The following is a 22,965-nucleotide window of genomic DNA, read 5'->3' on the forward strand; positions in this document are numbered from 1 at the left end:
GAGGGGAAATAATTTTTTCATCCAAAAGGTTAAAAAAAAAAAAAAAAGGAACACTCTTCTGATCAAGTGGCGTCTTTTCCATGTATCTATCAGTTAGAAATATTTTACTCTTTTGGGGTCTAAGTAATATACTTCCTTGAGTACTGTATAAAGTACAAACTGACTTAGAATCTAAACTTTCAGAAATTTTAGCTTATAAACAATTTTGCTTCAGGAAGTTTCTCTTTTCAAATAATGAAAAAGATGCTACTCACCATAGGACCAGGTGGTCCATCTTGGCCTGCAGCTCCAGGGAGACCTTGTTCTCCCTACAGGAAAAAAAGAATCATGTTTTATTAATAAATGATTGTGCATTATTTTTTTCAATTTTGGAAATGCAGAAAGGAAAGCAGCACATATCTCCTGTGACTTCTACTACACGGAAAACATTTACAAGTATTGTAAGCAATTTTGTGCTTAAAATTTTGACTATGTACATGTCCATATGTAATACAGCCATGCATCTGTATGTGTGCACAGAGGAATGCACAAAAAGTTTGTTATTGAGAAGTTACGAGTTTAGTTCCCTATTCTGCCTTTGCAAGTTAGAACTGTACCATGAATTTATTAAATAAATGACTTACTTAAATAATGCAAGAATATCTATACATAATAATTACTGAATTCCCACAAAAACATTCTCACTATAACTTATGAAATATGCTGTCAGAAACATTTTAATGCATAATTTATTGAAAATAGGTGTTATTTTCAAAGCAGCATTTTTCAGCCAAGATGCTCACTCACCACAGGGCCAGGGATGCCCCGGAGACCTTCTGGACCAGGCTTTCCAGCAGGACCCTGAGGACCAACTGGGCCAGTTTTCCCAGGAGGACCTTCAGCACCTGCTTCTCCCTATTAGAAAATAAAGTATGCAAACACACTCGTAATCATAAAAGCACATTTTATTATTTTTAAATGTATTGGAATAAATGCTGTTTAAGGTATTATAAGTTTTTGAAATAATTTTTTATAAAATATATTTTACCTTAGCCCCTTTTTCACCTTGTCTTCCCTCTGCACCTGCAGCTCCAGGAGGACCCTATAAACATAAAACTGCACTTAAAATATGTGTTACAGGGCTGGGGATATGGCTCAGTTGGTAGAGTGCCTGCCTTGCAAGCACAAGGCCCTGGGTTCAATCCCCAGCACCACCAAAAAAAAAAAAAAAAAAAAAAAAAAGTGTTACATATAATACAATTCAGGACTTATTTACAAATACTCCAATTTAATTTTAACAGACTAATAAATTGTGATTTACTATTGTTATTTGGCTTAAAACACAGTGTGGAAAATTAAAATGATTTGCACGTACAAGTTTCCACTACAAATATTAAAAGTAAAACTCAGGGTAGAGTATAGAAAATCACATAATGCCAAGGTAAGTTAATGGTAAAAAATAAAGTGTTTAAAAATGCTGATGAATCAAGATAGTTATTATGCATATAAAATACTCAGATATCACTTATGTTGAATTGTCAGGGATGAATTTAATGTACCAAACTTTATTTCCATTCTTATGTATGTTTTCAGAGTGGGCCCCTTCTTAATCTAAGAACATCCATATATTTACACATTCTTAAAAGATCATGTCCCAGTTAAAGAAACATTTATAATCATGATGGTTCATTGAGTATTTTCCTTCTCTAGAACTATGTAATTCATGGAAATAAGTAACATTAAAAAATAGTACCACTTTTTAAAAACTATCATTAGAGCAAAAATAGAAAAAAAAATTTACACTCAAGATGTCATACAAAAGAATAAGTACAGAAAGATTAAGTAAGAACTTGGTGATCTCCTAGAACTTGCTTTTCATTTCTTCCCCAGTTCCTCTTGTTTTTCATTTGTTTACTTCAGTAATCTCAATGATTATGCTCAAAAGCATCAACCAAGATTGGAGCTGGAAGCTGGAGAGAGTAGCCATGTGGTGTTATTTGGTGAAAATAAGGTGAAGAATGAGAAATTACTTTTTAAAAAAATTTTCAGATGTTGTCATAAAATTCTAATGGTGAATACATGCAAGACTTTCACATGTCTTTTAAATTCATATTTAAAATGAAACATCAAACACTTCATCAAACTTAGAGAATTCCATGGACTCATTTTATCTCAAAGAATAATGAAGACAACACTGGCAATTATTTTCTCAATATCAGCATTGTAACCTCATTTATTATTGGACATTCATGGTGCCTCAATAACAATATAAGAAGTGTATAAATTCTATACAGTCATCTCTTGAGGTGGTAGCAATATGCTCTTAATAATACATAAAATAACATTTCAAAGCATATATTTTAAACATCATATTATTTATGCAAGAAGATTTCTGCAGTTAAGCATAAACTTTGACTCTTTCTCATTGTTAAATGTTGAGCCATTAATTATTTTGCTGTGATATTTAAAATACTACCAAATGCAAAGTAGATAAAACAATCACAGTAACTATTAATTTGGAAACAAACAATGGAGCTCAATAAAATAAAAGTTATTCCTTATTCATGAAAATGAAGATTTTTCCTTAAATTAGTGACATAAATTTATGCAGCCTTAAACTCAAAGGATTACGTTTAATACATGAACTTTATAGCATAGATTTACCAATGGTTGATTTTTAAAACTCAAACCATACAGCAAGTTATGCCAAGATAGAGAAATAAAATCTGAGTTTGAAGAGCCTAGAGAGTTTTAACATAACTGAACTGCAACACAAAGATTATGATTAAAATATGGGGTTTTTCCACCTCAAAAGGACCTTTTCCTTATATGTACCTGTCACTGTGTGAGTCCTTATTAAATAGCTGTTCCAGTCATTTTCTCATTTTAATTTATTCATTTCATTTTCTCCCAAATGACAAAGAATTTTACTTTTTAAGAAAAACTAAGATGAAAGCAGACTTGCTTTTCCCAGGAAAGTTGGAAATTTCCTTTGAAAAAAACTCATTGTGCCTCCTATGATTTAAATGCATCTTCAAAAAGCAAGTGTTGGAAACTTAATTGGTACTGCAAAACCATTGGGAGGTGGGGCCTAATGGTCTCATGGATGATTATAATGGTTATAAAAGGACTTGAGGCTATGAGATCCATCCCATGTGATGTTTCATACCCTCCCACCTCTGCCCTTCTGCCCTGGTGATGCAGCAAGAGGGCCCTTGACAGATGCAGACCATCAGTCTTAGATTTCCCAGTCTTAGAACCCTGAACATTTCATGGTTTCAAAGGAACATTTCTGTTCCTTTGAAATTATCCAGTCTGTGGTATTCAGTTATAGCAGCACAAAATGGACTAAAACAATGCATACAGAAAAATTCTTCTTTTGGTTATTTTTCCTATGTTTATATCAAGAGGCCCTAGTTAATTCTTCACTGGTATTTGCTGCTAAAATGGATTTTCCTATCTTTGAAAAATATAATTCCTACAAAATATCTATTATTATCATGTTTCCCTTGTTAACATTTTACAATATGTCCAAAATTTATCCATTCTTCCACTTATTCACAAATATATAAATATTACTTACATTCCAGAAATGTGCTATGCATGCTGAATACAAATAAAATATAAAATTGCAATCCTAAGGGAGTTTCCAAAATTTAGTTACAGAGACAGACATAAAAGTTAATAAACAGACTACACTGTAAAATAAATGAAGGCAAGGTAGGTTTACAAAATAGGTACACTGATACAGTTTGGCAGTAGGGAGAGCTTTCCTAAAAATTGAATCTCTGATCTGAATCTTACAGTGTGTGTAGCTGAGGGAGGGATGCTTCCTTAGAACAGTTTACCTTCTGAACATTTACATGCAAACACAAAGGCAGAGAATGAAAAGTGCATGGCCCTCTTCAGAGAAGTGCTAGTGGTTCAGTCAGGCTGACAGCAAAGAGTCTGGGCATACATGCAGGTCATAGGGGCAGAATACTGGCAAGCATACTTATGTTGGGGTTTGAGAGCGAAGAGGAAAGAGGAAACTTACAGAAAGGCAGGAACTTGAGAATGGTCTGACTTCAGATACTAGTAAAATCAACTCTGCTGAAATTTAGAGTGCAATCAGATGTTTGGGGAAACATTTACACATGTATTAAACCAACAAGTGTTCTTATTTTTCACATTAAAAAATTATAACAGCTACTCAGGAGGTTAAGGCAGGAGAACTGCAAGTTCAAGGCCAGCTGGGTGATTCTGAGACCCTATCTCAAAATTTAAAAAATAAGTAAATTAAAAGAGCAGCAGATTTAGCTCATTGGCAGAGGGTTCCTAGGTTCAATTCCCAATAGCCACAAAGGAAAAAAATTTGGACAGTTTTTCCTAAGCAGTATTAAAAACACTAATATTTTGAGTATTTAAAAAATAAAGTTAAATCAATTTAACTATCTTCAATCAAAAAATACCATTTATTTTAATTTCTATTGTAAACTTTCCTTTGGTAGTATGAACTGGACTTTAAAATTCCATTTAATATGTGTACTTTCAATTTGTAAGGTTAAAATTATTTAGTTCTATAATTTTTTTCAGTAAAGGGATTTGATAACTTGAGTGTCAACATTTCAAGGCATATTGATATAAGCTGTACTATCTTCTGGTGCCTTAAGGAAAGAGATATCTATTCTCCAGTATTATAAATGCATGACCTAAGGTACATGTAGTAACAAATAACAACATAATTTTTCTACTTGTTTAATGACCATCAGAATGCTGTTTCTGTTACTGCCACTCAAAGCATTACAATCAATATTTATTTGTCAAATTAATTCACAGAAAAATGATAACATTTTGAACACATTTCTAGTTATTGGTACATCTGCTATATATATTATACCAAAATTATTATTGGTCTACCTTTCCAAAGTAGGGAAGCTAAAGGTAGGAGAAATGTTAACTTCCACAAAATACATACAAAGCTTACTTAAGACTACCTGTTCCAGGTGGACTAAAGGGAAATAGATTGCAAAACAATTCTTCACTTGACCAAATTAAAAAAAGAAAAGTAACCTCACATACGTGTAGTGTATGAAAAATGACCTCACAATGGCACACTACTTGTAAGTTCCCAAATATTTTCTTCTCAGTTAACTCTGTTTAATTCCATTATTATTTCTCATATTAGTACTGAATCTCTCTTGTTTTATAAATCTAATTCATGAAAAATTATATGCAATTGTTATGAATTTAAATTCTCCCCTTTTTTGCAATCATTCTCAAAGGAAATTCCTTTGTAGTATATGTTACATGAATTTACACAAAGGAATAAATAATATAAATATGTACTGGGTCAACAAAATTACAATATTCTGTGCTTTGAAAATGCATTTCCTTAATATTTTGAATTTTTTCATATGTGCACCGCTCAATTCAGTATTGATCACTATAAAATTCAAATGAAAATGAAAAATTCAACAAGAAACAAAGCTGGTCTATTATAGTTACTTATTGCTAATAAGTTTTCCTTTAAATTATATAGCTGTAAAATTAGATATAGTTTAATCTTTTACTTATATATTTTATTTAATGATAAATAGATCTATGAATAATGCTACAATTTGAAACTTTTATTCAATGTTGACAGTAACATCTATCTTCTATTTGCACTCCTGAAAAATGTAGGCATTGGGCTTGCTGCTTTAAATATACATAGTATTAATTTAATTTAGTCCTCACTTTTGCTTTGAACTTAGTTATTATGCCCACTTTATAAATGAGAAAATGGAGACTCAAAGAAATTAACTTTTCCATGTCACATTCTGTGGTAACAAAATAGATTTGAGACTGGGTGTGATTGATTCTAATGCAACTGCATTCTAAACTATTGCTTTCTGACATTAACATATGAAAGATGACAGTTCACATGTTGCAAAAGAACTATGTAATACCTGTTTTTCTATAGTTTTTGTAGCTAAAGGACCTATTTAAGCTACGATAGAACTCTTGACTAAATTAACTAGTTTGTTTGACTATAATTTAAAAGATTACAAGTATTAATTCCAAGTATTATATCAAAGCAAATCATAATTTCAGTAATAAGGTTATTATTGTTAGAATAATTTTCACCCATCAAAATATATTTTACTTTGTCTAAGAAAATAAATTACTATGTAAAACAGATAAAGTCAGTTATGAGCATAATAGTTTATGTCAACCTAATTTAGGAAACAATTTAATACATTGTTCTAAAGAGCATTCAGGTCTGATTTAATGATGTCACATTTTTTATGATGTCACATTTTAAGTGAAGAAAACTTTCATGCTATTATTGTTCAGTCACGCTGACCTAAGGCTGATTATTCTATCATATCAAAATGCATGTGAATCACTCTTTAAGCAATGTGTAGTTACCATATTTCTCATTCCATTAATAATTCATGAATACATAGTCTTCTAATTTTGTTAACAAAGTAACAAATAGATTAAAATAGCCCATCATATTTGCATAAATTATTATTTAAAATGACTCTATGATCTTAGGTTCTCAACATAGGAATTCATTACATAATGCAACTCAGTATCACTAACTTTCTACATGTTTTCGCACTTTGTTGTACAGAAATAACTACCATCCTAAACTTTTGTTAATCATTGCTTTATCATTTTTTACTATTTTTACCACGTAGTTTGAATACTAACCAAGTTTACTTTTTTGCAAATTATATATATATATATAAACAAAATCTTGAAATATATTATTTTGCAGTACAAGATTTTGTACATATATGGATGTTCCTCAACTTCTAATGGGGTTTTATTACAATAAACTCATCATAAATTGAAAATATCATACACTGAAAATGCATTTAATATTTTATATCATAGTTTAGCAATATAATACCTGATAGAGTACCAGTTCTTTGCTCATCAGAAGCTGCCCATGATTCTCTTTTATGATATTCATATCACTAGCCCAGGAAAACATCAAAATTTGAAAGCCTGTTTGTACATTTTCTGAATGTACATTTTCACACCAGCATAAACTCAGAAAATATGTCAAACCATCTTAGTTGGTAATATATTTTCTGCTTAATAGGTTTTTGGATTCAACCCTCTTGATTCAAGCATCTCTAATATATTCATTTTCATGGCCATAAAATATTTTCATTTATGAATATAACAAAATGCATTTATCTTTTCTATAGTTATTCTTCTGAACAAAGATAATATGAGCATTCTAATATGCCCCTCTTGGTAAACATGTGCAAGACATAATACAGGATATGTACCCAGAAATGCAATTACCAGTTGGTAGGAAAAGTTGGTTAGAAACCACTAAGCAACTTAGAACTATTTCTCTAAAGTGGTTTTAATAGTCTAATAAAAGACTATTAGAAATTAACCAAGAATAGATGTGAATGATGATCCCCATTGTTTTCTGAAAACATCTTTTCTAACATCTGGTGTTAAGTAAATTTTTGTTAATTGGTGAATATAGGTTGTTATCTCCATGTGAATTTCAGCACATATTTCCCTGATTTCAACAACAACATTTCATTTATTTGTGTATTTGTGGGACATTTCTGTCAAATGTCTTCTCATAACTTGCTGAATTTTTTTCTATTGGAATATTTTCTTTCAGAATTTGTAAGAAATACTTAGGTATTCTAAAAAATTATTCTTCATGAGTTTTCTCTGTTAGAAATATTTTCTCCTAATTGAATTTTTTATTTTCCATATCTTTTTAATATTTTTCAATAAACAGAAAATTTTAGTTATAATATATTTGATAAATCGATTGCTTTCTTTTTAATAACAGTCCAATGTAAAATTATTAGGTGCTACAAGAGGTTGGTCTATAGACATTGTTATATTATGAAAATAGTAAAATGATAAGCAAAGAACAGACACAGGAAACCTGAACAGGTCAATAATAAGTAATGAGATGAAATCAGTAATGATGTCTTCCCAAAAGGAAAGGTCCAGGATCAGGCAGCTTTATTGCTACATCTACCAAACTTTTGAAAAACTAAGCCCACATCTTCTCAAACTATTTCAAAGAATTGAAAGGGAGGGAACTCTTCCAAACTCACTCTACCAGTCTAGCATCACCCATATTAAAAAAATAAACCAAACAAGAACACAGCAAAAAAGAAAAACTAGGTCATTCACTAAGTTCAAGTGATGCTTCAACATCCACAGATCAACAAATATACTACATCACACCAACAGAATCATCTTAATGGAAATAAAAAAAAAATCAGTAAAATAGTGTCCCTTCATTATAAAAGCCCTAAACGAACTAGGAATAGAAGAAGTTAGATTCAACACAAATAACAATGACTATATATGATAAACACCCAATCAGTATCATACAGAATGGGGAAAAGCTGAAGGCATTTTTTCTAAAACCTGGAAGAAAACAAGGATGTCGACTCTCACCACTTAGTCAATATAGTATTTGGAGTCTTAGCCAGAGCTACTAGGCAGGGGAAAGAAATGAAAGGTATACAAACAGTAAGGGAAGAAGTCAAATTACCTCCTTTTGCAGAAAGTATGATTCTTTCTGATTCCATATATTTAAAAAAAAAAAAAAAACAACAACTAAAGACACCACTAAAAGGATAAGGAAAGGATAAAAGAATTCAGTAAAGTTGCAGGATAAAAAATTCACATTAAAAAATCAATAATATTTTTATATACCAATAATGAACTAGCTGAGAAAGAAATCTAAAAACAAACTCATTCACAGTAATTATGAAGAAAAATAAAATATCTAGAAATAAATTTAACCAAGTAAGTGAAAGACCTCTGTAACAAAAATCTCAAAACAATGAGAGTAGATTCAAAAAAAGAAAAGAAGGAAATAACTATCATTTTCACTGATGGTAAAAAAAATATTAAACATACTGCCTACAGTAACTTAAAATTCAATTCAAACCCCATGAAAATACCAATGATATTCTTCAATGAACTAGGGGAAAAAGTCTAAAATTCATATAAAACCACAGAAGACCTCAAATAGTCAAAGAAATACTGAAAATAACAGTGTGCATGCGCACACACACACACACACACACACACACACACACACACACACACACACACACACACACACACCCCTAATGCTGAAAGCAGCACAATACTAGATTTCAAGACATACTACAGAGCTATGGTAACCCAAACACCATAGTACTTGCATACAGATACACAGACCAATGGAATAGAGCAGAGATCCCAGAAATAACCCTACACAGCTAATATTTTTGAGGAAGGTACCCAAAATCATACCTGGGAGAAAGGAAAATCTTTCTAAAAAAATATGCCGAGAAAACTGGATATCCACATGTAGAAGACTGAAACTTGACTCTGTCTCTCACTTTCTACAAAAATCAACTCAGGATGGATCAAAGACCCAGATGTAAGACCTGAAACCATAAAACTACTGGAAGAAAACATCGGCAAACTCTTCCAGACATTGGTATAGGCATTTTATTATATGACTCCAAATATACAGAAAACAAAAGCAGAGATAGACAGATGAGATTATATCAAATTGAAAGCTTCTATACAGCAAAGGAAACTACAATGAACAGAATGGAAAAACACCCAACAGAACGGGAGAAAATATTTGTAAACTTTTAATCTGAAAAAAATTAATGTCCAGAATATGTAAGAAACTAAAAATCTCAACAACATAAAAACAAATAATCCAACTTTAAAAATGGGTATATGGTCTGAATAGACATTTCTCAAAAGAAGCAATATAGATAGACAACAAATACTTGAAAAGAGCAGATCAAAATCATAATTGTACTCTATTTAGATAAACTATTATTGAAGAGGCAAAAAATAAATGATCCTGCAAGGATGTGGAAAAAGAGAACTCTTACACACTGTTCATGGGAACAGAATTGAGTACAGTCATTATGGAGATTCCTCAAAGTAAATAATAAAAAAGGATTTATCATGTAATCCAACCATCCCTCTTCTGCTTGTATATCCAAATGAAATGAAATCAGCATACTGAAGAGATACCATGTTCACTGCAGCCCTGTTCACAATTGCCAAGATATGGAATCAAACTAGTGTTAACAGAAAGATGAGGGGACAAAGAAAATGTGTTGCATATAGGTAATGGAGTATTATTCAGACATAAAGAAATATGAAATACTGCCATTTATAGGAAAATAGATAGAACTATAGGACATTGTGTTAAGTGAAAGAAGCCAGACTCAGAAAGAAAAATACCACATATTTTCTCTAAAGCTAAAATAAGCCAGATTTGACTATAGTGATTACTGGAGGCTCAGAAGGGTGGAGGGGAGAAGGGGTAAAGGGAGGTTGGATAACAAGTACCCAAACACTCGTAGAAGGAATAAGTTGTAGTGTTGTTTCATAGAATAGTGGGCTGACTATAGTTCATAATAATCACAGTATCATTCATTATAGTTCATAGAAAACTACTGTATATTTTTATGAAGATCTAGATGAGAGGAGCCTCAATTTCCCAAACATAAATGATGAGGAGGGGGAATGATAATTACCCTGATTTTATTAGTGCATGCTGTATACCTGTTTTGACATCATAATGTACCCCATTATATGTAAAATTATTATATTAATCAAAATATGAAAGTAAATTAAATTTAGTTTAATTTAAAAGTTTTGGAAATCTAAGTTCTTCGGCAGTCAATATTTTAACAATACCTACTTGTATGTTGGTATGGCTCTTCAGGAAAATTCTGTCTTAAAATTTTGTTCACAAGTTAGAGAAGTTTGACCATATAAAGCAATATAATATTATGTACTGATTCCTGAGCTTATTGTATTGATATGGCATCCAGGCTTTTGCAATGCTTTAAGTTACCACTGGAGTGTTGACATCTTATCCCCACATGGTATCTCAGGAGTTGATGTTCAAGGTACCACTGGAATTTGTTATGAGTCTACATTTTCACTGAGGAGAGTACAGAGCTGAGTAGGATTTGTTTTTCTTGTTTTTGTTACGATAGTGAAGTGGTTAAAGAATTTTCTACTTTGATACATTTTAAAAAAGTACTCTAAGACTTTTTCAGTATCCTTAGAACATGCTGCCTATAACTTATATACATAAGTTTAAACACATGGTGAATAAAGAGCAGATATTTCAAATAGAGAATTAAAAACACTTACTCTTTTTCCAGGAGGACCTGGTGGGCCAGCCTCACCAGATGGACCAGGAGGACCCTATAAATAAATATGTATGTAAATATGAAAGTCACCTCTTAAGAAATTGGGAATTATCTTATGGTCTACATAATTTCTCAAAATCTGGACAGAAATAGACCTGGTTTACTCATTTCCACAAATCTTTCCTTTAAAAAATTCAGCCTTATTTCAGATATCTAAATTTACTCTAGATATCTGTAAATTGAGTTAGTAAATTCATATGGTAATCTTCATAGCTAAAGGAGAGTGAACCAGAGTCTTTCTATGTAAAACTCTATACTTTTAAAAAGTACTCATTTCTATTTGGCAAACATTCAACCAATATACTAATTAATAGACTCATACAATTAATAATTCTATCCAGATCACATAAATTTGTGAAACTATAAAGCTATTACCTATAAATTACTTATGTAGTGCTAGCATTGCCATGGCCAGATAGTCACAATATGCCAGGATTTGATCCACAAATCTCATCTACACAGAAGAAGCCTGCAAATACTTCATGGAGATGGCTCTAAAGAAAAAACTGTTAGGACTACAGTTATCTTCAGGAGCTACTTAAGTTAGTGCCCTCTTTTTGTGGCCAAAGCACACACTTTCATTCACAAATTGAGAGAGAAAGAGAAAGAGAGAGGAAAAAATTAAAAAAGATTTATATTATGCTAAGTCCAGTTAATAAATGAAATAATTCATGCTAATGACAAGTGACTAAGTACATTTTCTTCCTTTCAGTCTTATTTGTATTTTTCAGATGTAACTTTCTTAAGTTCATAGATGAATACATGACCAATGAAACTCCACATCATGTACAACAGCAAGAATGGGATCCTAATTACAACAGGTTATACTCCATGCATATATTACATGTCATAATATATTCTACTGTCATCTATATCTAAAAAGAAGAAATACAAAAAAGGATTTTTTATTTAACAAAATGAATGGATAACTGAATCTGATATACAATGACAAAATCCTTAGTATGCTATGACTGCACTTTTTATTATGACTTTGATTATATTTTTGATACATCTCAAGAGATAAACATTCCGAAGATTAAACTGGAATTCAAATATTTCTTTTGGAAAAATGTACACACAATGAGCTGTGCTTTTGAAAGGTCGATCATTTCTTTAAAATAACTTGAGAGTGTGCAAAGATGAAAAAAAACTTAATGGGTTTTCTTACCGGTTGCCCAGGATCTCCATCTTCACCTTTGTCACCACCAACACCATCTTGACCCTATAATCGGCAATAGAAAATGAATCCAGACATTTTTCACTACATTTCATTTTATCAGGGAAAAAAAGTTTAATAGACTACCTTAGTGTGTTCTTGAGATAAATTATCAGATGGACAAATAAAATTGCTATACTTCCTTTCTGGACTGTGGTGCCTCTTACTCTCTCCATAAAGATAAATGAAACTGCTGCTACATCAAATTGAAAATACAGTCTGCTTTTGATATAAGGCAAGGAAGAAGAGGCAATTAGTGTGAAAGGCAAGTTCATCCTTTGGCCAGGAATAGATATGGTGCAGTTGGAGGTATGATTTGCATTACAAAAGAGACAGGGAAAAGCAATCCTGCAACTTTAATAACAGGTAACTTGTACAATCTAGTAAGGCTGAACAACTAATTTAAATGAAGAGCATAATCACATATGAAGGTATAATAATCTATAATAATAATACTGCATGTATTTTCTTGTAGTTGTTTGTTTTCTTGCTCTTTCTGCTTTTGAAAGTCCATTTAAGTAATGAAGAATCTTCTTCCATTATTAACAAGAGAAACATCCCTATCAAAATCATTCTTACATTTTTTTTCATGATACTTACTGCAGGGCCAGGTTCCCCAGGAGGACCAGGATCTCCAGGAAAGCCAACAGGACCCTAAAATGAGGTTTTTGAAGGAAAATAAATAATTGAAAAAATATGATGTTAGGACATTTTGAAATTTAAAAGGTTAACGTCATGGCAAAGTCTATGGAGAATATTTCTCTTCTCCTGCTAGAAATTTTTTTAAAAGTGAAATTAATTAAGAATGCTTATGCATATATGAAATGAAGAAAAGTCAGCTTCGCCAACCACGTTTCTAATATTTCTATAAAACATTCCAAAGTGAGTTCGGCATAAATGCCACTTTAAAGGGAATTAAACTACTCACCGGGTTACCCTTGGGGCCATCATCACCTGGTGGCCCCTTGGCACCAGGAGGTCCAGCAGCACCAGGTGGACCAGCTTCTCCTTTTTCTCCTCTTTCTCCTTTGGGACCCTACATAACATAAGAAAACAAATAGATACTTTATAAGCTTTAAATCAGTTTTTAACCTCAGCATATTGAGTCAGACAATTATTTTCTATGAGGGTCTGTTTTGAGCATTGTAAAAAGTAAAACAATGCAAACCGTAAACAGCCTAGGGTTGTAATTAATGCTTTCACTTGTGCAAATTGTTATTTTTTAACTTCTTTGTGAATCAAAATACTCTAGGGTATGCAAAGATATTAAACAATAAGTCTCTGCATTTGTGATTACTTTTAATGAATTGAAAAGGGAAAGCAAAAAACTAAATCATTACTGGTAGTTAAGTTACATATTTAAAATGCTTTAAAGAAATTCTCAAATAATATCCCATATTGACAATAAGACGGTACTTACACCTGAGCCTGCTTCTCCAGGAGGCCCTGGGTTCCCTGCTTCTCCCGGTTCACCCTATTAGGGAAAAAAAAAAAAAAAAAAAAAAAAAAATTGAATGAGTATTAGAACAGAAAAATGACATTTTGCAGATGTAAATCTGCCTTAATTTACAACCACAGATTTTAGAGTAGTCCCTCCTTTATTGTCTTCCTTTATTGTCTTGTTTAAAAGACAAAGAAAAACTTTAATATGAGTAAGAAACTTTTTTATTAATGAATTCAGTGTTTTTATTTCTCAGATGAGGAGACAGAACCAGATAGGCTTGATGTTACAATTTCTCCTGGGTTAATTAGAGATAGCACATCAAGTTAGCTTACTGCAAAACCATCATAACTGTTGTCTGTGTGTTTCCTAACAAATCATGTATTTGTATGCATTAATATTTACATTATGATAAATTTTATTGATTAGACATTTCAAATTGTTTCTTACTGAAATACAAATTCACTTTCTCTTTAACATAACAAATCATCCAATAATTTGAGAATATATTATGAATCCTACAGGATATGGTTAGTAGAGATCAGAAGAACATAGGAAAAAAAGACTATAATTATGAGGTATAGAAGGTACTTAAATACTGAAACTGCTCCCTTTGAGAATATACTTGTAATAAATTTCATAGCATTTATGATATCCTTATTTAGATATGGATGGATATTTTCTAGCTTAGCAGAATAATAAATTTCTAGACAAGCAGGTTTTAGCTATGAAAGTCTGTTGCTAATGCCTCACATGGAGAAATGCATAAATAGATAACAACTTGTTAAAGTGATCATTTAAATAATACAGTACATTCATGAACTGCACTTCCACTCATAATCATGGTACTAGCAACTCTGAAATCAGAGATCTTAACAATTCTGAAGTAGGTTTTGTACTTCTAAATTGAAAATAACATGTGAGGCCTGTTTCCTTTAATTTTTAACTCTGGTATTTCCAATATTTGCAGCACAAATTCCATGATCCTCAATTGGTTTGAAAGATAACATATTAAATGTAAACACAGAAGAGACTATTTTGTGTGCAAAATTCTTACTCTTTGAGAATATACACATATTTTAACTTCTCATGTTATCTGCATGATGGTAGAAGACATCAAGTGCTTGCAAGAAATTAATCAGTAGTAGTTAGTGTGTGTAAATTTTCCACTCTCAAGGTGAATGACAAGTATTTCCAGTATTTTGGATAAACCTTACAAGTAAAAGATTGCATTTACATTATTTATGAAGAAAGAAATCATTCAGCTATCTCAGAATAATGGATTGATATATAAGTAATATTTTTATGAGCTGTTATTCGTATCTTTGAAATGAAACAAGTAGTTTGCCATTCAAATCAACCATAAAATGCCCATGTTAAATATTTTATATATGGAATACATACAATATTTATTTGGAGTATAGAAAATCTGTTGAGCCTGTACAAAATGTTTTCTTATGTACCACATTAACCCAGGGTATTACCACAGAAGGCTGGAACTAGAGGTGAAATAACTACATTTAAAAAAAATCCCTGCCAACAATAAAGTTAAAGAGAGTCTATAAAACTTTGTTCCATTTCTTTTTCAAATAGAAGAAATGATGGGCAGTGAAGAGATGGTTTTAAATAATTGTCACTATTAAGGATGACCTTTTTAATGATAAAGTCTAATTTAAGAACAATATATTAATATTCATTTGTCCAGAAACACAAATGAAAATTATATATATTAGAGTCAAGTATTCACAATATATGTAGCAATTCCATAAGATGCAATTGATATTTTCTAAAAAAAATCCGAGTTCTAATCTTTCAAAAGTGGGTGGGACAAAATTACAAATGAATAAATGCCACAAGACTTTATATATATGTATACATATATATATATATATGTATACATATATATATATATATACACTAACAAGGTTAAAAATACTTATTCTAAAGAATAATACTTGATGTAAATTATATGATAGAGCATTTGTATATGAAGAAATGCTAGATTATTAAAGTGTCATTTCTCATGACCATTTTATGCCACTCTATATAATGCTTACTTGTTTAATAAAACTTCCTTCAGAAGGAACAATACATTACTTTGTATATTCAGAGTTATAAAAATATTAATATTAAGGAAATGCCCTGTTGTGAGGAAACTATTAAAGTTCAGAAGCCACTTAGAGTAAGTATACATTATATGAACATGTTACACAAACACACAATGACTAAAGACACTGCCTTCTTCTGATTTTCATTGCTATTGACTGGAAATAAAGTTTCCAAGATAGAAATGGGGACATGTTCAGCCAGAATCAAAGCTAATGTCAGAAATCTATAATCTATAGCAGATTCTAAAAAAATAAATAAATAAATAAGATTAGAGTTTCATTTTTATACTGCTTGGTGTCACATAGAAAATTTCAAAAAATAAAGAGCCAAATTAGAACTCTGTGTTTTGTCATGTATCAAATTTCAAATCAGATACATTTAAAACGTAAAAATCCAATTGCCAACTTGATTGAATCATTCTCATAAAACTCAAAGTTGGCAAGGTCCTACCACAGAGGCTTTAAACAAAATGGAAACAGTGTGGGACTTCCTTCAAACTGTAAACATCAGCATCTATCTGAAAAAGTTTCACAGAAGAAAAAGTATAAAAGAAGTGGATGAAGTACTTAAAACTATTCCCTCTGTATTTGAAATCTTTAGGAAATGAGATAAGCTGAAACAGCTAGTAAAACCAGGAACTGAGTCTGACAACTACTAGATAAGCATTAAAGCCAAAAAGCCATAGTGCAATGAAGAAAAGTTTCAAGGTTGATGTCATTTATCCTGATACAGAAGTATCCACAGACCAGCGTGTTGTCTTACGCTGTTCGTCCTAGAACAACTGACCTCAACGAAAAATGCTCTTTCAATCCCACCTCCAATCAGAAGACTTCAAATACTCAACTTGCAAATTTAGAATATAAAAAAAGATATCCAAAGAAACTATACCATTGATGCACTAAGACAAACTTTTCTAATTAATTAATGTAGTATTTTGAATAATCACATAAATTATCAAAAGTACACATCACAATAACACAAACTATTATTACATTTTATTTTTGAGCTTCAAATCCTTTAATTAAAATAAACAAATTTATTTTTATAATTAAGTACAGTATAAAATATGTCAATACTTGAGGTTAAGGAACATAATCACTTCTTTTCTTTTGATACCAGGGATTGAACCACTGAGCCACACCCTCAGTCATTTTATTATTTTATTTTGAGACAGGTTCTCACTAAAATTGCTTAGGACCCTCTAAGTTGCTACGTCTGTCTTTGAACTTGTGATATTGCTGCCTCAACCTCTGAAGTCACTGGTATTACAGGCAAGCAGAATCACTTTTAGGAGTTTGGGATAAATGTGACATCTTTTAATAATTGTCAAATTCAGGAAAATTTTACATTTTTTTATCACATAATATTTTATGCTATGAAATTCAATTCTATCCTCAAAACTGGTAAATAATTTATTTTTTAAATCAAGAAAATATCAATGATGATTTTATTCATAATTCTATTAAGAAGTGAGCATGAATACAAAAATTAAAAATCAGTGAATCATTTTGACATTTTCATAAAAGAAAAGAAAATTATTAAAATGAAATCATATTCATCAGAAAAAGAAGCTATTCTAAACCTGGATGTTTTGGCACATGCTAACTATTTTGAAAAGTGCCAAAGACAGGTCATATTATTAGTAATTAAAATATAACTCAAAATATGACAAAATCAATGACTAATTCTTTTTGATGTGAAAGATTCTACTTCTCCTTTAAATCAGTTTTATTGAACAATCTTTCCTTTGTTCAGTCCTATTAGTAGCTAGAGACTGGACTCCCATCAGATATTCACAGACTGGAGTATCATATTATTTTTTAATGAAAAAAACCTTGATGAAATTACTGAAGATTTTTAGCCTCAGCTTTCCAGTTTACAAAAGTGGATAATGATGATACCATCACTATGAAGTTGTTGCATTGATTAAAGAAAATAACCCATGTACATCATTCAGCACAATATCTAGCAATGAAAAACATGGTATCTCAAAAGTTTAACTTTTAATTTGTTCAAGTACTAAAGTAGATGACATGTGAGTCAAATAACTGTATGTAAAGTGCTTAGAAATCCCTTTAAATTAGAAGCACTTAAAATATAATACAATATTATCAAAAACTCTTAATTTCAGCTATTGCAAACTGTATATTACAGAGTTTCTTACCTTTTCTCCAACACCACCAACTGAACCAACAGATCCTGGGGGTCCTTGTGGTCCCTTCAGTGTGGAAAAGGTATATAGTTATCCTTATCGTTATGTTGGAAAAGTACGTTCATAAACATATATCTAGTTTTTCTCAGAGGCAGAAATATATGCAAGAATTTTGTTGAGTTGTCAAATGTACTGAGAGCAAATAGTTTAATATAGCACATTGACTTTCAAATTCCCCAGAATTTCTAATGTAGAGCAGGAGTCTTTCCAGCCCTGTTCACTCCAGTTGACACTTAGAACATAAGTCTGATCTCTCTACCCTGGGTCAGGTAAATTCTACAGAATGATTTCCTAGTGGATTAGAACTGGGTTTTCAGTTAAGTATTGCATAAACCATAGGAAAAATAACCCCTTTATTAATGATTAGTCTTGAAATTCCTTAGGGGGAATTAAAACCCCAAAACTCTTTTATATCAATTGCTTTGGTCTATTTTACTCAGTTCTGTACTGCTAGAATTAAAAGAAGGCCTGGAAAAGCAATGAAGACCAGCCAGGAGAATGAGGAAAGCACAGACATCTTACTCTCACAAATCAGGAGAGAGATCTCCAAAGCATGGAAACCATTAATGATAAAAATAAGATACTTAGAGCTTGATATTTCCAAATCCTATAAAATTGTACCAAATGTTAGGCTTAAGGGGTATCTTTTTTATACAATTGAGAGGAAACATTTTACACAGTAAGAGGTGCACTTATGCACATACTACGTCAACACATTTTATAGAATGCAAAGCCTTTAAACAAAAACATTTAGGCAGATGTGTACCTAAAGGTACAAAACTACACTAGAGCAGACAAAGCCAATTACAAACCATCTCCTTATGCCATTGTTAAAGATGATGCTTACTTTTTGAACAGTTGTCATATGCAAGGTTTAAGTGAAGTATTTTGATCTGAACAATGTGGTTTTTTGTAATAGAAATAATACAACTACTACCTGTCACTAACCAATGAACGTATCTTGAATGTGAATTGTATGTCTGTTTCTTATTTGTGATTTGTTCCCTAGAAAGCCTTTTTCTCTCCCTGAATAATGAAGTGGAGTGAGTAGATGATCCTTGAATTCTCATCCACTTCTAACATTGAACAGTGGCACAATTATCTCCATTGTATCTCAGAAAACATCTGCCATAAAATAATACCAACACTCAAGTAACTTCAAAACGATCAGTATATATTTCACAGTTCTTACGTCAGCTCCATTGGGACCTTGAGGGCCTCTTGGGCCAGGAGGACCAGGTGGACCCTGTAAAAGATGAATAATAAAATTTACAAGGACCAATCTCAAATGCATCTTTAACATTTTATTTTGTGAATATGAAAACTAAAAGAAATTGAAGCATGTGAAGGCAGAGTCAGTGGAGCATATCAGGGTTTTAAAATGCCTGACGGATTCAAATAATCCTTCACACATATCTGTGAGGAAATTAGCCCTTCACAAAAAATTCAATTTGATTAGAAAATAGGCCAAAAAAGCTTATAGCTACTGTCTAATATGATGTATTCATAATGCAACTGGTGATATTTTATTTAATAACATACTAGAATATAAGGGGACCATGAGGTTGGAATAAAAAAGATACTTGACTACATTTAGAATTCATTAATTCAGTAAAAGTATTTTGTTTTTTATTCATTTGTATTTGGCTCATGTGTGTTTGTGCATGTGTGTGTGTGTGAAATTTTGTTCTCCATTCTGGACATGGACATAAGAATCACTATTTAGTTGTAGTCCCCAAAGAAAGTTTATTTTTCCTGGCTGTGCATTAAAATTACTTAAGGGTAATTTTTTATTAAATACTGAAATACTGATAGCCAATCCCCCTATCTCAAGGTTTAATTAAAACAGTCTGTAGTGAATACCAGGACATTAGTATTTTTCAAATGTCTCAGTTTATTCTAATGCCATGGTTGAAAAGTTTCTCTGGTATTCTTTATTACTATAAGGTCAGGGAGAACATATCAATGATTCATGGAACCATAGCAACCACATCTAAAAAGAAGTTTGCTACACATTGGATATTGCTTGGAAGTATTATTAACCAGCTATTTGAATCAGCAATGTTCATTCCACATTTCTTGCACTTACATTTATTCATAATAAGAATTATTTCAAAGAATGTAATAACCTGGTGTGGTCCTTAAAGAGAATAAAATCTCACATACAGGTATAAAATTACCAAAACATGTTTTCTCAAGGAAGAAACATTGGGGGCGATGTTGAAAGGAAAGAGCAATTATGAAATGTACTTATGAAATTTCATTATAGATTTCAATTACTTTGGCAAATTATTTCCTTATCAAAAATAGTGCTTTATAAACAAATACATGTATTTCAAATTTTAGCCTGAGGTCTTAGAGTAGAAAGTCAGAATTAATAAACGCAAATAATTTTAAGTCATGTCATGCTAATTAAAAATGAATTCTTTATTAAATTTAGAATTTGTTTCAAAGTACAACAAGAAAATTTCATTCTCCATCAACAATCGCTAATCATAGAAATCTGGTGTGATTATTATTTATTCTATATTGGTTGACATCACAGTCCAAAGCTAAAGACTAAGAAGCAACTAAAATGTGGCATCTCAATAATAGACATAAAGATAAGAAAGTAACAGTATGAGAATGCCATACAAGCATATAACATTATTCTGAGGTGAGAAATAGAAGAAATGGAAATATATCTGAATTAATGATATCAATATTTAATGCCTGCAGATGGAAACAGAGTAGGAAAAAGGTGAGGGATAAACACAGAAAGCACCATAATCTTTAGGACTACTTTGTTCATATCAATAAATTCAAATAAAGAAATTAGTAGTCCACTAATCTTCTTCTATCTTGATGGACTCCTACCTCTGCTTCTAGCTTTCTCTTCCTCCCTTTCTTCCCCCACCCCTTATTTTGGTCTAGCTTTCACAAATCAGAGGAAACATTCAAACTTTGGCTTTATGAGTCTGACTTATTTCACTTAGCATGATATTTTCTAGTTCCACCTATTTATCAGTTCCACCCATTCTTCTTCTGTTATGTTTTTGGTTCCAGGGATTCAACTCAAGGAATTTAACCACTGAGTCACATCCTCATCCCTTGTATCTTTTTAGAGACAAGGTCTCACTGAGTTGCTGAGGGCCTCACTAAATTGCCGAGGCTGGTTTTGAACTCTCATTCCTTCTGCCTCAGCCTCCGGAGCCACTGGGATTACAGGTGTGCTCCACTGTGCCTGGCTCCATTCTTCTTCATAACTGAGTAAAACTCCATGGTGCGTATATACACACCTTTTTTTTTATCAATTGAAGTATACAATTGGTTTTAAAGCTTGCTTACTGTGAATCATGAATTGTGCTGCTATAAACACTGATGCATTTGCATTCCTACAGTATAAAGGACTGAGGAAAGAGGAGAAGGGAGAGGGGACAGGACAAGGTAAGAACAGAGGAATGAATCTGACCTAACTTTCCTATGTACATACATGAATATACCATTGTGGATCTCACCATCAAGTACATACACAAGATACTAACAACAACAACAACAAAACCCTGAAAGTAAAAGTAAATAGCAGAAAGAACAGTAAAGGGAAACAAACAGGGCGAGTGGGGTGGGGAAGGAAAGGGGAAATACTGGGAACTGAAATACAGCACAATATAGTCGGTGCTCTTATCATTATGCCAAAATGAATCATAATGTTGTGTATGACTAAACAGAATCAAAAATTTTAGAAAAGAAATTAACAGTGTGGGAATTCACAATAAGCATTAAACAGTAGAAAATACAAACTTACCATGGGGCCAACATCTCCATTTTCACCTTTTTCACCAGGTGGTCCTGGTAGACCCTAAGAAAATGTAGTACAAAAATAAAAGTCACTCATGTATTTTAAAAATATGTCTGGTCAAAAATCAAAAATTAAGTATAAAGTTAAATAAGTACATGGAAATTAAAATTCAGAAGCTAACATTTGTTAAAATACTTATAATAATGGAAGTTTTGCTCTCACGCAATTAGATCTTGTACCTACATTTACAAATTCAATCTGTGCTTTGTACAATATCATACTGTTTGATTTCTTTTACTGTAACTAAGCACATAATTTGACTTCGTAATTTATGAACACCTACCCTTTTACTCTACCTTTTTAATGAACAGGATATAATAGCATTGCCATGGTACAGATCTTCTGAAAAATCTTGTCCAAAACTATTTCAGAATACCCCATCCAGGTGAGGTTTTTAAAGATAAGAATCAGTTTGAAAAACTCTTGTAAAAATCAATATTTCAATACATCTACAACGTTATACATATCTTCTTAAGTTTGGACCTGGTAATTCCTCCTTCTGAATCTTAAAAAAATTCTCATGGCCATGAAAATTGTAAATTTATACATTGTTTTCCCAAATTAATTTCCACTGTATCCATGTGCTTTAGGAGAAGTTCTGTGTTAACAGTGTAAACCCGAAGCAGGATGGACTCAAATTTTACCTGGCCATCTTTATGGGAAAATTATTTTACTTCTTCCAGATCACTTACTCGATTAGGAGAATGGTTTACATTTCCTCTCTCTTATCACAACAGTACTTGTTTATACTTGAATTATATACCTATAAACATGACTGTGTGACTTCTTCACATACTTATAATCTTGACCTACTTTGAGACAGTGTCAATTATTTTCTCTCTTAGAACTGCAAAGGGCCAAACAAAAACTAAGTTCTCAATAAAATACTGTTGAATACAAGATCAATGAATGAATCCTCAGAAAGCAAACCAAAAGAAAAGGTAACAGGCCAAA

The 22,965-nt window shown here is 31.7% G+C and overlaps 2 protein-coding genes across 2 annotated transcripts in view; both read right to left on the reverse strand.

Moving 5' to 3' along the window:
- The window catches only part of LOC306654203 (uncharacterized protein), a gene marked incomplete at both ends in the record, with an annotated part of 32,492 nt that extends 17,796 nt beyond the window's left edge, over positions 1-14,696 (reverse strand). The window contains 9 exon segments of the mRNA XM_079127525.1: positions 255-308; positions 787-894; positions 1,028-1,081; positions 11,137-11,190; positions 12,364-12,417; positions 13,012-13,065; positions 13,340-13,447; positions 13,832-13,885; positions 14,661-14,696. Coding sequence (XP_078983651.1) covers positions 255-308; positions 787-894; positions 1,028-1,081; positions 11,137-11,190; positions 12,364-12,417; positions 13,012-13,065; positions 13,340-13,447; positions 13,832-13,885; positions 14,661-14,696 — 576 coding nt within the window.
- COL11A1 (collagen type XI alpha 1 chain) overlaps positions 1-22,965 on the reverse strand; it is a 243,926-nt gene that overhangs the window by 51,465 nt on the left and 169,496 nt on the right. Inside the window, 3 exon segments of the mRNA XM_079133305.1 lie at positions 18,126-18,179; positions 19,366-19,419; positions 21,958-22,011. Coding sequence (XP_078989431.1) covers positions 18,126-18,179; positions 19,366-19,419; positions 21,958-22,011 — 162 coding nt within the window.

The sequence above is a fragment of the Sciurus vulgaris genome, assembly GCF_902686455.1.
Source record: "Sciurus vulgaris genome assembly, chromosome: 1".
In the NCBI taxonomy this organism is placed as follows: Eukaryota; Metazoa; Chordata; class Mammalia; order Rodentia; family Sciuridae; genus Sciurus; species Sciurus vulgaris.